Genomic DNA, 17950 nt, shown 5'->3' with positions numbered 1-17950 from the left:
AACACTCACCCCCGTCTTAACGTGGCCTAGTAAGGCAAAATAAAGCCTAAACAACATCCGGGATATTTACAGTCTCTATTTACACTTAATTAAGGATTTTTTTTCCACAAAACATACACCCTCTTAAAAAAGAAAAAACAAACAAACAAACAAAAAAAAAAACAACCCCCAAACAAATTAAAATTCATTCCCTCGTTAATTTTCTTGCGCATTATAGACTAAATTGATTCTCGTTATTTTTCCTAAATGAATCTTTTTATTACATCTTTAATATCCTTTAAGCATAAATGCAGCTTTAATCAATGTATCTCATTATATCAAATCCATCAGCGCGCGCGTTTGCTTTCACCTTTACACTGAAACTGAAAAGCTAATAATTCCCTCCCAAAAATAAGCACTTTATTTGCATCAGAGGCAGATTAATAAATCATTACTATCTGGATGTCTTCTTTTGTAATTCTATTTACTGAAATACTAATTCCCTAAATGAAAAGCTCCGCTCACCCCTGCATGGGAATCCTGAATAATTCATTGGTTTTAAAAGACGCATTTGGCTGTAGTTGCGTTCGTAAGTTTTATACAACGCAGGTTTGCGCCAATTATCTTTAATTTATTACCTTAATTGAATTCCTTCCTCAAAGATAAATTTGGGGTGTGATCAGTTTACATTCTCCTTCAAAGAGTCGCGGCGCAACATGAGAGATACCAAAAGCCTGCAGCATCCTCCCCTCTTCTCCCTCCTCTCTTCTCCTCAGTGCATTTCACAGAGAGAAGGATCGGATTTGCTTGGTGCTCCTTTCAATCAACCATGGTGTCAGTAAGCAGGCTAGTAGGCCTCTCACTATATATATATGCTCCGGGTTAGCGCTTGGATGTACCCACCAGACCACAATGCGTAGCTGAGATCACATTATCACACGGTGAGAGATTTCAGATTTGTTGCCCTACATGTGCTGTCTTTTGCCTTTTCTTTTTTTAAAACGTGGCTCTAATTTACTGTGGAGTTTGGCGGCGCATCCTCTTTTTTTTTTTTTTTTTTTTTTTTTTTTTTTTTTGCTGTTGATTAGACCAGCTATATGGCTTCATCTGTCCTTTGTGGCAGAGGAGAGAAAGGGCTCCTCTTCCAAACACAAAAGGACGTGCAACATTCTCTGTCACTGTGAAAGCTTGTGATCTGCAGTGAGCACAAACTGCTCAGGCACAACAGAAAAAAAGGCGACACATAATACGCTTATACAGGATACTGAAACGTGTATTGCTCAATCGCAAAATGCATCAGAGCTATAGAGAAATATTTACAATGAAATCGTTAGAAGGTTTTCTTTCTTTCTTTCTTTTTTTTTTTTTTTTTTTTATTTTTTTGCTTCTTAAGGCTACTTGCCAATTACATAAAATAAGGCATAAGCTTTTATTCTGGCTTACAGCTAGCAGGGTTATGATCAAGTGATGCATGAAAGCATATCAGATAAAAGACAACATAAGTTTTGGATGATGTTTCAAATGTTTCCAAATGAATGACAACCTGAAAGTGAAATGAATACATTACCTCTATGTGTTAACCCTATAAAGCAGGCCTGTTTCCATTGGTTTGTGCTGCCTTTAGTTTGCTTTCTATTCAGACCCGGAAGAGCTGGCAGTACAGTACAGTAAAGAGGCCGCCTTTGGTTGGCCCGTATTGTAGCCTATGTGCGCGCCTGTTTCTCCCTCACGGTGACCGAGGGCGGGCGCGCGCGCACCATCACCAGCAGCACCGCTGTGATTAAGTATATTTTTTCCTCTTTCCGTCTGCAGCTCTCACTCTCTGCCTTTCTCTCTCTCTCACACAGCTTGTGTCTAAATGCCATCGGCGCCTCCATCTCTATGTCACTCTTTCTTAACATCAGCAGAAGAAACGCCACCGCCCCGTCCAGCGTCCACTACAGGTCAGTAAATATGTAGATTCGCTCTGAAAAAAAAAAAAAAAAAAAAAAGAAGAAGAGGAGCCCACTGCATCCTAAAATGCTCCGTCCAATGGGCTGCCTCTTCTCTACAGCGGCTTTGCATTTGTGGGGCTCACTGATGGTGAGCTGTGAATGATGGGAAACTTTTGGGGTCGACAGCTTCATTGAAAATAAATAGAATATTAACGAAAAATATGAGTAGGTTAAATAAATAGCTTTTCTTTGGTTGTTTATTTTTTTTCTGGAGTTGTCATCGGCTACGTGCACTTGAAAAAAAAAGAAGAAAAGGCTGTGGTATTGACAGCACAACCATAACGACCGCCATTGTTGCCTGTTTGTGTTTGTTGTTGACCTAAACGTGCTCTTTATAACGTAAATTTGGTTTTGGTTATAATAAGCGATGGTCGCTTTACGTCTCATGCTCATCCGCTAAGCCTGATTTGGATTGATATGTTAAAAAATGTCTATTTTCTAAGATATGACGTTACCTACCTGAAACCGACCCCCCAAAATAGCGAAGATGGGGGTTTTTAACGACCTATTACCCACCGTTCAGGTTGGTGGTATAGGTAGAATCCCTCGCAAACCCGTGAAATTGATCTGATTACCTTGCCAGCGGGTCATTTAAAAAGAAGGAAAAAAAGGGAGTTGCTGAGGCTGCGCTTCTCCCACCATTATTAGTTTCCTCCATCTCCGCCTTTGGTCGATATGTGTTGATATGGCAGAGAAAGTGCCACTGTTAGAATGATTAGGTTGCTAAATTAAGAGGCACCGCGCGCGTACTGTCACAGACCAATAGCTCCAGCGGTTATCTGCAGCAGAGGACCTCGTGCAACCTTCTATATTGATCCCAGAGGCTATTTTAGATGTCATTTCTTTTATTTTTTCCACCCACTCAAAATTAGCTCGAATGCTTTTAGTTTTTTTTTTTATTAAAAATACAATTGTATAAAACTATTTTTATTTTAGAAAAAATTTTAAATGGAATGGAAAACTACCACTGGCCTTGAGTTTTAAAAGGAGAGACAAGCAGGTATTTTTTTTTTTAGAGTTTCACTGTCTGGATTTTTTTTATTGTTTTCTCCCGCTCGCTGTTGTGTAGTTTTTATGTTTATGTATCATTTTTTTGGGCTCAGATTCTGTTAATAGAGAAATAATGAATTATTCTAAAATATATTGAGGTGTTTGAATGGTTCCTGGTTAGAGATACATAGGCTAAAGAGGTGAAAAGGCCCCGTGCGTCAAGTGACAGATGACATCAGCGCGTCTGGCGAGAAGTGATATAGGCACAGATAAGCATCACCAGTCAGTCAACTGTCTGACTGTTTTTCTTTTCTTTTTTCTTTTTCTTTCTTTTTTTTATGCTACTACAGAGTATTGCTTTTTAAACTCTCGAAGAAAAATATTCTCATTTCAAAATCATTCTAGGAAATCTAGTTCTGTTTTCAAGTTTCGCGGCAGTCGACGAGCAGAATTTGACGCCCTCGTTTTGTTCTAAGAACCTGAGTTAGTTCCCATGCTGACAGAATGAAAGCTTCTTTTTCTTGAAAAGACTAGAAAGGTGACAAATGACTCAGTGTTGTAACAAACAGATTAACTGCGGTGCTTTGGCGGTTTTCTACATGTATAGAAAATGATCGTTCACCCAGTAAAATATCTCACTTTGACGCCATGTCTGACTGGGCATCTGGCTTGTGCCCCCCTTATTTTTCTTTTTAACTCTACATCAAACAACAAAAGCTATTGCTTTCTTGAAAATTATTTTAATCTAATGCTACATGTATTTTTTTTAATTCTGTTGTTAAAGTGAAAATTAAAATTAGTCGCAGTACTCGTGTCAGTGTGTTGTGGAACAAATAATAAAAAAAAAAAACATGACACATAATGAGTCCAAATATCAAAGGATATGATGAAACAGACCTTATTGAAAAGCCAAACACCCACATCTTATTTTTATTTTGCATCTCATGTCTCTTTTATTAATTTCAGGAAATGTATTGCTGCTTTAAAAAGAAGAAGAAAAAAAGAAAGAAAATTAAGCAATTGTCCCTCTTGTCATTATTTATATAATTATCATTACTCGTGATGTCGTTTTACCATTAAAATCAATAAAGTCTAAATATTATTATTGTTGTGAGATCTTATCTCTCTGACCTGATTAATAAGCTGACAGAAGGAAATTTTATATTTATGAGTGGAAAACAATGATTGCAGTTCCTGATGAGTACACAGGATGTGAAGGGACAAACACACACACACATGCAAGCACGCACTCACGCACGCGAGACGTTATCTAAAATATTTGATCCCCCACATTGGCAACGGAATAATCCGTTCTCGTCTTTAAATTCTCAGCTGCAGTGTAGACAGAGAAACTGTGCCTTGTCCTGATTTTAATCACAGCCTGGGCTGACATAATCACTCAGAAATTATCTTTGCCATCAAAAGAGCGGCTGGACCCTCGCCTGCTTTTATGAATCAACCTTTACGCACAGCAGCACTGCTATTTGTGAGCTATTAACCTCAAAAATAGACTATTGGAGGCTGGGTTTGCACACACACACACACACACACACACACACACACACACACACACACACACACACACACACACACACACACACACACACACACACTAAATATTTCTCTCTCTCCCGCACACATGCTGAAACGAAAAAGCTGAAGCCACTATTCCTCCCATGGTGACGACAGGTTTTGGATTATAAATGACAAGTTTTTTTATTATTATTATTATTTTTTTTAGAGACAGTCTTATTCCGTTCTGAATAAGCTCCGGCGCTATTGACACTGATGCTTGAGAATCAAGCCATGGGATGGTTTCCATGTTCTATTATCTAAGCTTCGACACATCCAAGTGAAGAGACAAAAAACATAATCGGGATTTTTAGGCTACATTTACCATCATGTGTTGCCTTCGAGCACCTATAACGGGTACTTTGTGGATAATGGCTCCGCGATACTTTTCAAGAGGATAATTACACGAGTCCGCTGACAGCTTGACAATGGCAGCTACAGCAGTTTGCATCCAAGTTCAGTCTCAGGTTTGCCACTGTGAGCGACGCTCCCCCCTTTTTCTGTCTTCCTTTCCAGATAGGGGCTATCCTGGAGAAGAGAAAATGCACCGCTTTGCCAGCTCCCATGCGCGGAAGCTGCAACCTTAATATCAAAGTGAAAAGGGTTGGGAGGGTGGAAATTAGGAACACAAGTGCTAATGGAGACATCACCTGAGGGAGAGGCCATGTTAGAGCGATCTGTCTGATGATCCTGTCGGTTATTACTGGCAGCCCATGGTGCGTGTTTGGTGCCGTCCGTGACTGTGGAGCCCCAACATGATATTAGGCTCACAAGGATAATGCTGATAACTACGTGGTGCAAGAGCGTGCGCGCTCCCGCTCCCAACCTACAGTGAGAAGGTTCGTTTCCTGACTAGTTACACATCCGTGACGTCACATCCAGTAGCGTCGACTCCGCTGTCCCCGCCACGCTCGCTCACATAAGCTGGTCTACTGTCAATATGAAAGAAAAACCAAACTGTGATTTTTTTTTCTTCTTACTTAAAACATGTTTATGTGGCGCATTTGAGTGACTCGAGACGTGACTCGCATATTTTTTGGAGGATAGAAAATAATAATAATCAAATAAAAAAAACTTTATATGTTTTTAGTTTGGAAAGCAGATGCAACGCGAGATGTCCGATGCTTTAAGAATAAATCCCCCTTTTTTCCACTGCTGCATAGAAAAACCGAGTTGACAGCTAATAATAAACGATATTCTAAAAAGAAAAAAAAAGAAAGGAAAGAAATATTGATAGAATTAAAAAGCCTAGGAGCCCGGCTTCATTTTCCGTGTCCGCTTCACGGTGAAGAAATCTGCTCAATTTGGTTCTGCCATTAGAATAATGTGCCTGTCACCGCGAGAGGACGCACTGTCACAATTTTAAGAGCATAAAATGTCCCACAACCTGCCATTTGCCCAGAGCAACAGGCAGTGCCGCAGCTTCTCTTTTAATCTTTCTTTCAGTGTGCTCATACTACAGCTAGAATATAGAGCTAGAAATCCTCATTTTATTTGTATTATTACTGCAGTTTATTGGAGGATATTTCTTTAACTTAAAGGTTGGTTTTAAATGTTCTTTTAAAATGTTAATTAATAGCCCATATCTATTTATATATATATTGATTTAAGGTGAAACATGATCCTACAACATGAGCTCCCTGCCTCCGCTATAGCAGAAAAGGAAGCTGTTTCTTCAACAATTTTTAAAATGAAATATTCACATTTTATTAATTTATGTATTCACTTAGGAAAGGGAATTAAAAATTTTGCAGTTCTTCTGCATCTTTCCTGATCCAAGTTATTTTCAATTAGGGCAGGCCCCTCCCCTTAACTGATGACACTGACAGACCCTCCTTAAGTTGCGTCGCGCCACAGCTGTCTGCAAGCATTGAGCTGCCTGGCGCCATCCTGAAAGAATGCCTTCACTGTAAAAAAAAAAAAAAAAAAAAAAAAAAAAAAAGACTAGAGTGAGTGAGTGGGAGAGAGAGAGAGAAAGAGCAAGAGAGAGGTAGAACAAGGGTGAGTGCGCACGAGCCACATAGCACGACAGGGTAAAGAGAGAGAGAGAGAGAGAGAAGCGGAGTTAATGGAGAGGGCTACACACAACTGCGCACAAACACAGATTTGATCAGTGACTTTAACTTGCTGTTGCTGGTCAGTGCGCAGTGAAGCCGCCCCGCTGCAAACCGGCCCTGCGCGCCTACTTGTTGAACCGGGCTGAAACGTTTACTTTTTTTCTCTCTTTCTGAAAGGAAGAAGTTCGGGAACTCTGCGAGGGATTGGATTCCATTTTGGACGTATTTATGTGACAACACCTCTGTTGCATGTGTAATGCGGGGTATGTTTCGTGTTTAAATCTCTCGTTGTAAAATCCCGAGATCAATTGACTAAAAAGCGTGAAGCCACAAGCTTCTTCTTTTCTCCTTCTCCTTCTTTTAAAGGTGCTGAATGTGATCTTAGTTAAGAAAATGAGACATTAAATTCTTCTTTCTGTCTCCAGGTAATCGGAAGCAAGCACGGAACCTGTGGATTTAACGCAAACGGATTTGGGACTGATTATTTCTTATCTTTTGACTTGTGCCGCCTTGCTTCGGCGTACATGAACATTTGTTAAAAGAGAATAATAAGAAGATAAAAAGAACTAAAAGCAAAGCGATGGAAGTAAGTCCGGATCAGCCACGATGGATGAGCCATCATCCCGCGGTGTTGAACGAACAGCATCCCGGCTCACATCACCCGGGCCTCGGTCACTCGTACATGGACCCTTCGCAGTATCCCCTCCCTGAAGATGTGGATGTACTCTTTAATATCGATGGACAGGGGAACCACGTCTCTCCATACTATGGAAACTCTGTCCGAGCCGTCCAGAGGTACCCTCCTCCTCCACACAGTAAGTAAACGGCCTCTTTGGGCCTTTTATTTAATAATGTGCACTTTATCCTCTTTAGATGCCCGTGCGTAATTTCAGACAACAGGGAAGACTCCATTACTGTCGCTGTGATCGGAATTATTTGGAGTGTGATCAGGACCGGCTTTCAGTTTTGGCCTAATTTATCTTAAATCCCAGAGAGGTTTTGTGAAACCATGCCGTAAATATGTGTAATTTACCTCTGGGTTGTTCCTGGTTTCTGTATCCCGCTCAGTTCACAGCCAGTTCCCGTCTAAACTTAAACACGAACTGGCTCAAATGTCAGAGAAGTTTTCCTTTAAAAAAGAGAGAGAGACAGACAAAACGTGCTTAATTTATTTTCTGGATAACTCTAGTGCTTGATGATACATTCAAACAAATAGATGTGCTGGCAGAGAACTCATCGATGCACTTGGGGTTTTTCAGCAATGGACAGTAGCTTGTTTTCGAGCTCCTGGTCGTGTGAGCATTTACATTTATTATAATAAGGCTGCGCATGTAGTTTCCTATTATATAGTGACTTCCTGAAAAAAACAATCAGGATATATTTTCTATGAAGGCCTGTTCAACGGGAAAGGTAAAGGGTAAAATAATTCACGTGCGTAGTCATATGAAACTTCCCTATTTCAAATGATTCCGGCACGGCGACAGCATCTCCAAAGAAATCATCAGCTGATCACCAGGACGACAATTTGATAAAAGCTTTTTCATATATATATATATATAGATATATATATATATATATATATATATATATATATATATATATATTTAAATGAAATAGTATAATTGTTTGGTAAAATGTGTAGAAACTAGTTTCATCCATGTTTAGGCCTAAATGGATGTATTTGTGAAACCAGATTGTAATCTTGTTTTGTTTTTTTCTCAGGTAGCCAGGTGTGCCGTCCCTCACTACTGCACGGCTCTCTGCCCTGGCTGGAGGGGAGCAAAGGCATCACCCCACACCACAGCAGCTCTCCGTGGAACCTGAGCCCCTTCCCGAAGAACCCCCTGCACCACGGCTCCCCAGCCGGCCTGTCCGTCTATCCCCCGGCTTCCTCCACTTCCTTGTCCACCGGTCACTCCAGTCCTCACCTCTTCACGTTTCCCCCGACCCCTCCGAAAGACGTATCCCCGGATCCGGGCATATCCACTCCGGGCTCCAGCAGCTCCGGGCGGCCGGAGGATAAAGAGTGCATAAAGTACCAAGTGACCCTGGCCGACAGTATGAAACTTGAATCAGCTCACAGCCGGAGCGTGGCATCAATCGGAGCAGGGTCAGCCTCTGCCCACCACCCCATCGCTACATACCCACCCTATGAATACGGCCCAGGCCTCTTCCCACCAAGTAGCCTGATAGGTGGGTCATCTTCTAGTTATGGTTCCAAAACAAGACCAAAAACAAGGTCCTGTTCAGGTAGGCGTGCGCTTTATTACATTCCCTTTTAATCTAACATTATTCCCCAGATTTGCAGCCATAATGATCAGCCATGTGTAATCTCACTGTCTAAATAAATAAACAAAGAAACAAACAAAAAAGTCCCACAATCAAAACATTCATCCCTCACATTAAACTAAAGGCCAGACAGGTTAAAATAATTCGTCTAACCCTAAAAGAGGCATCAGAATGACTCAAAGTCTCCTCTTTCATCAACTAATCAAATAATAATAATAATAATAATAATAATAATAATACATTTTACACATTTAATTGCTTTAAAAGGTCCTGCTAAATTCTCTGACCAGATGAATTTGTCATCATTCGAACGACTTCTGAATTTTAAATTTTGGATTAATTCAAGTATTTTCTCCTCCTCCATCCTCATTCTCTTCCACACTAGCTCCAACAGAGAGGGGGCAGAGAGACAAAGTTAAAGCCAGTTCTCTGGGCTGTGTCGCCCCATTTATATGTTTAAGATAATCCCATTACTGTCAGACCAATGCACGCCACAGTTGCATTGTTTACCCAGCGGTAGCGCACCGGATACTGCTCGTTCATTCACGGGGAAAAAGCGGCTGTACCGCCGCCTTGGCAGCCTGCATGAACCATCGAGGGGAGGGGAGAGAAAGTAAGAGAGGAAAGAGGGGAAATAGATTTCGAAATTGTGAAAGAGGGGGTAATTATTTTAAAAGGTTATTGCAGCGCAGCTGAAAAGCAGTTTTCTGTAATGAGATTAATATCTCGGTCTTTGACGGGAGTATAGAAAACAGTGGATTAGTTGATGCATATCACCGGGATTATTCCGCATCATAATGCAAATAAAAGATTTTTAATTCGAGGATCATGTGAGATAATGTGCATTTAAAGATATTTCGTGATTTAAAGAGTATTCTGATTTTTAATGAGGTTATCAGTGCAACGCGCTTTATCCGAACTTAATATACCAGTTGAAGCACTGACTCTGCGCTGCAGAGGCCTGTTCTTCTTAACTCATTTGCACTGGATCCGACGCAGTTCCTGTTTGATTTCAGCAAACTCTTCTCGTGCCAAAAGAGAAAGAAAGAAAGAGAGAGATAGATAGATAGACAGAGAGAGAGAGAGACACTCTCACACACACACACACACGTTCCCAGGTGCTTGTCACACATCTAAACAACCCGGCTTCTCTTTCTCTTTGTGAACAAGTCGAACTCTGTGTGTTTCTTTTGCAGCATGAAAAAAAAGGGGAAGTGTGGCTGCATAAGAAGGAAAAAAGCTCTCGTTGTTGCTCAGAACAACCCGCGTAAATCTGCTTTCAAACAATCTAAACGAGACTGCTCCCTTGTTTCAGTTTCAGGCCCCCATAATATAATCGAAGTGTTAGTGCGCGTCTCACCTGTCGGTGTCACTGAAGTGCCAGTCAAAGCTGAACAGCCCCCAATCATGTAAAAACAAAGGACACACCCTGTTTTAAACACAATAAACTCCATGTGAAGATTATTATTAGTATTTAATTTTAATAATAATTTTATTAGAAAGCCGATGAGAGATATGATGGGCTGTTTTTTTTCCATTGGCCAAAGTGTGAAAAATGTATTCAGGAACACTAGTTTGGAAATTTTGTGGTTTTATGGACCTTAACACAACTCCAATGTTTGATGTATGTGTGTGTGTGTGTGTTAAATAAACTGTTGTTGATGTTTTCTTTTATCATTATATGATATTTATTATTCGCACAAGTCATTAGTAATATTGTTTTTTACACGACCGTTACAGGATTTACCAAAAAGAAAAATACTAACCATTTTCTTTCAGCACTAATTACATGCATCAAGAGTCATTTTCACTTTTTAATTTTTAATCTTTAAGGATCTACTGACCTGGTCTCTGTCTCCATGTTTTTGTGTGCGTGTGTGCGTGCGTGCATGTCGTCGGTGTTGGTTTTTGCAGAAGGTAGAGAGTGTGTGAACTGCGGGGCCACGTCGACTCCGCTGTGGAGGCGGGATGGTACGGGTCACTATCTGTGTAACGCCTGCGGACTCTATCACAAGATGAACGGGCAGAATCGCCCTCTCATCAAACCCAAGCGGCGGCTGGTACGTCTCCACCACATTTCTCTGTTGATGACATTTCCGTCTCTCTCTCTGTTTTTCCCCTATCCAGGAAGAAGTAGGCCTATTAGCTGCAGGAAATTGACTCGACAAGTGCAGGTCTCTGTTTTCAGATACTACCATAGAAAACTGCACCGTTTTTTCTCATTAAAAGAAAATGCAATGACGATGCTATTCTCTTAATTTGCTAAATTTGTCATTGATTCAGAGGATTCTGTTTGAAATGCCTCAATTAAAGAGCTTTTGCAGCCTGTTAAAGCAGCTGCAGCTTTGAGTTCCTCTTTTTATTAAAAATGCATTGTTGCATTCGCTTGTTGCAGTTGCATTGTTAGCAATTTTTGCAACTGAAGCCATTTTTTGCAGTTATTTCAGGGAAAACCCCTCTCATCAAAGCAACATGAGTTTTAGAGGAGTTCCCCTCTGGCTTTGGGAGAAAAAAAAAAAAAAACTTTCGAGGCAAAGATGGCTGTCCAGTCTTATTCTGTTCAGCTCTCTGGATTTCTTGCCTCTCGCCTCTAATGTGAAAACCCGGCATCTCAGGAAAAGGCTGCCGGATATCTGAGCAGCGCAGATAAGTCCGCTTTTAACAACACAACCCCGCTTCCCCAGTCAAAACATAAAGGCTGCGGCGGAGCCCGAGTCAGACCAGGGCCAGCGTGGAGTCACGACTTCAGATTGTTTAGTGTCAGAATCTCTGCTCAGATACACCAGGATGGTCAAGTATGGGCAGCTGCCAATTATAAACTTTTAGTTTTTATTTATTTATTTATTTATGGAGGCCAAGGATCAGGAGGAGCTGCATACATATTTCCAGAGGAGAATTTAGGGCCAAAATATGATTTATCAGAAGGATCATTTGTCTTGTTTAATCCTAATGAGCTACTTTTGTTTTTAATAATGCATTTAAATAAATGTGAATTAAGAGTTTGGAGTGTGAATTTAAGAAAAGAGTGAAGATGGTGAAAAAGGTGATAAAACTTTAAACATCCCTCCACCCTGATTGGTTATTCAAGCAGTAGCAGGGGTTATTAGGCCACCACATGTGTATAATTGGAAATCCCTCCACGAGATAATGTAGTCCTTTACGTCAGCGTGTCCTCTGCGGTCACCTGTCTATTGATTGTTTTTAGAGATTATAACATCAATGTCAAGCGGCTGCAGCAAAGTGAGCTGGAAGGCAGCTAAAAAATCTACTGGAAGACATGACTGTGTCAGGATTTAACTCTGTTAGCAGCCTGCAGCGGAGCCAGAAAGACCTTCTATCTTCACTATGCTTTAAGTGGCGTGCAATCATTGCCATATGGTTTTATTTCACTACATCATGTATTCTTGTTTTACTTTCTATCCAAAGTCCCCATAGTGGAAAACTCTAAAACATATACCATATTCTAAAAGATTTTTCCAAGTTTAATCAATGCCAAATCTATATTTGCTTCCCTTCTTTTCGTTTCAATTGTTTGACGTCAGGAGGTCGACATTTAAAACAAGGCTTCGTGACACAAACATGCACTTTAAGGGGAAATTTAATCAGATTTAATAGCTCTCCTGTTTCAAGGCATTGCTTTTATGTCTTCTGTAAATATTTATCCTCTCTGAGGTATGCGCTCTATGACGCTATTTTTAACCTCGAGTGAAAGCAGCCCTGTCTTTTTTTTTTTTTTTTTTTTTGGTATTTATGGCACTATTTTAAAACTATTTTCATCTTGCACTAAATGCAACAAAATGAATTCCATTGGGCGGAGATGTAGAATAGAAACGTGCAGAAAATGAAGCTGTTTATCTGTAAATTACTGTACCCAATTTATTCTTTAATTAACAGAAAATGCATTTGCATTTTCTTTATTGCATTCATGGAAATGTATAGTAAGCTTTCTTTGCTAGATGCTTCTGTGCATATAGACTTTTCTGTCTTATTATAGATTCTGTATTTTTCCTTGTAAAATGTATTTAAGGCATGCCATGGGGCCTTCACGTCTCTCATAATAAATATTCCTGTTGATTGGTCATTAAGTGGTCATGCGACTTAATCCTAATTTTTCTTCCTTTCTTCCCCCCATCACCCTCCTCTTTTTTTTTTGGCGCAGTCCGCAGCCAGGCGCGCAGGGACGTCATGCGCAAACTGTCAAACGACGACGACGACGCTGTGGCGGAGAAATGCCAACGGGGACCCGGTGTGCAACGCCTGCGGCCTCTACTATAAACTGCACAATGTAAGTAATAAACCTTCACATGACATCTCTCCAAACCCAATGAGGATTGTCTTGAATATATATATATATATATATATATATATATATATATATATATATATATATATATATATATGTTTGTTTTTTGCGCTCCATCTCCCCCTTCATCATGTCCAGCTTGGCACCCCTCTCTCTTCCTTCCCACTCTAAAATATTTTTTATGTGACTTGTCCCTGTAGAGGATATCCGGGGCCACTTTGATAACAAATACTGTAGAATTAATATGATTTATTGGCAGTAAGTGTGAATCTAAAATGTAGAAGACCTAAGTGAACTAAGCCTGCAGCTGCTATGCTTTTGAATATTAAAGAAGGAGGCTTAATTAAAATTTGATTAATTTCCAGGCCCCCTCCCTTTTTTTTTTTTTTTTTGGTATTTCTAGCCTTTTGGTTCCACATGCGCCAGGGACTTGGAGTCCCCCCTCTGACCACCAATCCGTCTGATTCGTTTTGGGTTGGTTAGTGCCTCACCACATCATTTCACATCCTCAATCTGAAAACCCCAGGGACTCGTTTATCTCTCCCTCTCGCTCATCTCCTGTGCACAAAGCTGTCACTTTTAATCAAACAGCCATTGTAGCTCAAACTAATAATAATAATACTAGGCAGGCTAACTGCTCTCAGGCCACACGTAGGTAATTTTCCCCCTCCTCTCAGAGACAACAGATGGAAGGAGAGGAGTATCCTGCTCTGCTGCCCTGCTTGTCACGCAAGCGCGGCCTTTTAAATCATTTTCCCATGTTACTTTTGGCAGATAGTTAGGTGCTGCAGAGACAGATTCAGATGAAGGTTAAACGGAGAGAAGAATAATATTGTCCAGTTACATATTACCATTTGAACTGACCCTGACCAGGGTGTAATTGTCAAATTAGTGTATTTTAGTAAATCCAGACTTCTGTTGAGACTTGCTCCCTCTGAAACTAATCTACATTCTTCATGGAGAGTTCAACAGAGTTGCTGGCCTGCATATGCTCCCACTGTCCCAAAACACCTGATGGTAGCACTTTGTTGTCCCATAAGCTTCAGCTCAGATAAGAAGCTTGTGAACACAGAGAAGTTGCCACAAAACATAAGGTTGTGTTAAAACCCAAAACATAGACAACCTCTTTTGAGTAATCAGGGGTTTTCTCAGTGAACTACAGTATGCTGAGCTTTGACACCTCTGTTTGCAGACTGGGGTTTCAGGTGATTAGCTGCCAGTGTTGGGAGGATGTGAGAGTTTGTGCTCTGTATACTGTGGTGGTCATTGACTGAAACATTTTCCTTCAGCTTTTGTTTGATGTTCTGGGGCGGCAGCCGAGTGCAGGCCGAAGGCCTGAGGCTTCCTCTGTGAGACATCTCTGCATCAAAGAGCACAGGCCTGACTGGCTGTAGGTGGGCGTAGAGCTGGAGAAAGTCACCCAGTGTAGAGTAACAGCTTAGAGAATGAAACCACATCACTGGGGGTGAGAACAGATCTCTGCCCTCTGCTAATCATCGAGTTCACTCTGTTTAAAGAGTCAGTGAAAAACACCAATGTCTATGACAGCTTGAGAGAGAGAGGAAGAAATCCCTGTTCCCATTTCTGCAGGAAGTCAGTGAGAAAGATCAGGAAGCCAGTCAGCTTCATCCACCTCCCTCATAATCCTGCCCATAGCCAGCATTCCATCATCCTGTTCTCATTCCCAGCTAAACCTATGCTGGAATATGGCAGCTGGGACCATTTTGGCCAAGAGATGGTCACACGGTTGTGGAGGAGGGTGAGGAGAAGGACTTGGCCGACGGCAACAGTCGTCATGGCCATGAGTCTCTGTGGTCGACAGGCTGAGCATTAGTTGCCAGGCCATTCTCCATCTCAGCTTTCCTTCCCTCCATCTCACTCCTTTTTTTTTCCTCTCTTTCTTTTTGGCACTCTTCAGATACAGTCCAGCTTAAAAGAATCAAAATCTTAAATCCAGACACACAAAGTGAATGTATAAACAATCTTCTGTTTTGAGGAAGAGACAGTCAGATTTTCCTCTTAATGGGACTCCATTACAGATCTTCATGTCTGTCCAAACGGCAAACTTAAAAGCTCCATGTGAGCCACATTCTTCTTATTTTAAAACTTGGTTAAACTCTTCGCTTATAGTTTGCTTTTCATTTGGCACATAAAAATTTTCATGCTGAAATCAACAATTCTAGGTTTCAATCTTCTGCAAACAAAATACTAATCTCCCGTCTTCTCTGTCTCCTTTCGAGAGCAGATCAACCGACCTCTGACCATGAAGAAGGAAGGCATCCAGACCAGGAACAGGAAAATGTCTAGCAAGTCCAAGAAGAGCAAAAAGTCCCAAGACAGCATGGATGACTTCTCCAAGAGCCTGATGGACAAGAGCAGCTCGTTCAGCCCGGCCGCTTTGTCCCGCCACATGACCTCCTTCCCTCCCTTCTCGCACTCCAGCCACATGCTGACCACCCCCACACCCATGCACCCTTCCTCAAGTCTCCCCTTTGCCCCCCACCACCCTTCCAGTATGGTGACAGCCATGGGTTAAGGCTCCTCCATGCTGTCACCATGGAGCACTGCTCCTGAACCCTTGGCCTTGCCACCACCACACCCTTTGGTACCTCTGCTGACCTGCTTCCTCATCCCAAAAGACAAACAGACTTCTCCTCGGTTCGATCTAAAGCTCCTCTGTCTCACCGCCGAGCCACGACGTGAGAGTGACAGGCTCCTTTTCCCTCGGTTGTCTCTTTATTTTTATAAAATCAAAGCGTACCTCTGCGATGTGAATTCTTTGCAGACTTAACTCGACTGTGGCGCACTGACCTCCAGGGTGAAGATTTTTCCTTTATTTTTTCTTCCATCCCAGGAGAACGTGAACATTTCTCCCTGAGTCGCCACCATCATGGTCACCACATTAAGGCTGCCCTCCCAGCCAGTTCACACAACAAGGAGCTCCATTTGTGTACAAAAAGCCATTTTCCACTCACAACATCACCAAAACATTACAAGAACTTATATGGTGCCCTCTCCCTTACAAACCCGCCTCTCTTCACCTTTCACCTGTGTAACAGGAACATCCTGCTCCCCTTCTTCTTCTGCTCCTTCTTCTGCTGAAGATGAGGGGAGACTGAATATATTTGTACAAATTGTATGAAATACAGTACATTTAATGAAGACTTTTTAATTAAGTAAGAAAAAAAAAAGGAAACATGCCCCTGGGCAGCTAAACGACGAGAAGGGTACGAGTCGCAGCAGGTGGAGAGACTCGCCGCTGGAGGAGTGAGGAGAAGACGCCTCCAAACCCGGAGGAAAGAAAAGAGTGGAGGAAGAAGAGGTGAGAAGACAAGTGGGAAAGACTTTTGAGAAAGGGCAGGCCTCAGATTTTGCCTGCATAAATTGTGTTGCATTAAGTTTGCAGGGAGTCGGTGGCTCCAGCCGCCTGTGGCTCTCTTCTTTTTTTTTTTTTTTTTTTTTTTTTTTTCTTTCCTTTTTTTTATCCCATTTTTTGGATGTGCTATAGGTCTCGGGCAATTGGTTTGTGCTGAAACAAACACACACTCACACATACACACATGCACACACACACACAGACAGACACACACACACACACATGCACATTTGCTCACCTGAAAGACTTTCTTCTTGCCCACAGAGTATATGCATTGTGAAAAAAAAGTTCCTGTATTTGTTATTTGTATGTATAAATCAGAGTACCAAAAATACGAAAGAAACAAAGATGTAGAATTATTTCTTTATGTTATGCAGACTGAATGGTTGTAAAAATTTAATAATAATCACTAGTGTAAAATATGACTGCTTTTTTGTTTCGTAATTTTTTTTCCCTCTTTGAAAATAATAAACTAGTTTAATCTCTGTTGACATGTTAGCGCTGTGGTCGAGAGTCGACTCTTCTGTCTGTTTCTGAACTGTGTGATCTCAGCGACTTAGCACATACACGCCTGTCCTTTTACCCACCCACAATAACCACAACCAATATGTGCCGTTTCTGCTTTGTGGCTTTTGTTTTTTGGGGCTGTTTTAACCTGGATTCTCAGGAACAGCTCTAATGTCCAGTTGAGCACAAACAGGAAGAGAAGAATTAAACAGTAGCAATGGAGGAAAAAATCTTACAGCAGGGTCAGGCAGGCCAGGTCACATAGGCATTGTGCAGTTGAAGGAGTTTTTTGTCTTGTCATATTTATAAAGAAAACACCACAACCAACATGCAAATAAATTAAATGGCTATTGTTTGGATTTAGAAAGTCATTTCTTTTATATGAACACTTACTGAGCTGCAAAAATAATAAGATATTCTGGCATTGAGATGTAAGCTAATTAATGCTGAAAATGCATCTAAAACAGCCTAATTTTTGCATGTTTGTGCTTAAAAATGAATTAAAAATGTCTCTAATCATTCTGTAACTCATTCCAATTGCAATTGTTTCACCTCCACTGCCGTGCCTTCAACTGAGGGGAAAGAAGGAGGAATTGTTGGTTTTGACCACCAAGTGAACTACAGTGTGGATGGAGTTTCATTTTGCAGCTTGGAAGTTATCAGCATAGCTCAAAGTTTTCAGTCTCAGCAGGTCAAATGCATCCAGATTTTCAGAACTCAAAATAAAAACTTACCTTCCGTGCAATGGCGCATGCTCTGCATCTCTAATGTAAGATGGGAGAAGGGAAAATGAGTTTATCAGCAGTTAAAACACACTATCATTGGCAACCACTGCTACAACAACACTGCAACTGTTTAAATATGATCAAAAACATGGTGCATA

At 41.1% G+C, this 17950-nt stretch overlaps 1 protein-coding gene across 10 annotated transcripts; it reads left to right on the top strand.

Moving 5' to 3' along the window:
* Positions 1 to 1774: 1774 nt before the first annotated feature.
* gata3 (GATA binding protein 3) lies at positions 1775 to 17058 on the top strand. Of its 10 annotated transcripts, none has more exons than XM_041977404.1 (7): positions 1775 to 1922; positions 6774 to 6855; positions 7018 to 7407; positions 8315 to 8842; positions 10796 to 10941; positions 13041 to 13166; positions 15430 to 17058. In XM_041977404.1, the coding sequence occupies exons 3-7, from the start codon at positions 7173 to 7175 to the stop codon at positions 15718 to 15720; spliced, it is 1326 nt and encodes a 441-aa protein (XP_041833338.1). In that variant the 5' UTR covers positions 1775 to 1922; positions 6774 to 6855; positions 7018 to 7172; the 3' UTR covers positions 15721 to 17058. The 10 variants fall into 10 exon arrangements, with proteins under 10 accessions (XP_041833338.1, XP_041833335.1, XP_041833339.1 ...); XM_041977401.1 differs by having other exon boundaries at positions 6770 to 6855; XM_041977402.1 differs by lacking the exon at positions 1775 to 1922 and adding an exon at positions 4578 to 6536 and having other exon boundaries at positions 6770 to 6855.
* The last annotated feature ends 892 nt before the right edge of the window (positions 17059 to 17950 follow it).

The sequence above is a fragment of the Melanotaenia boesemani genome, chromosome 23 (genome assembly GCF_017639745.1).
Source record: "Melanotaenia boesemani isolate fMelBoe1 chromosome 23, fMelBoe1.pri, whole genome shotgun sequence".
NCBI classification, from domain to species: domain Eukaryota; kingdom Metazoa; phylum Chordata; class Actinopteri; order Atheriniformes; family Melanotaeniidae; genus Melanotaenia; species Melanotaenia boesemani.
Note: the sequence above shows the minus strand (reverse complement) of the source record. Positions and strands in the feature narration are given on the sequence as shown.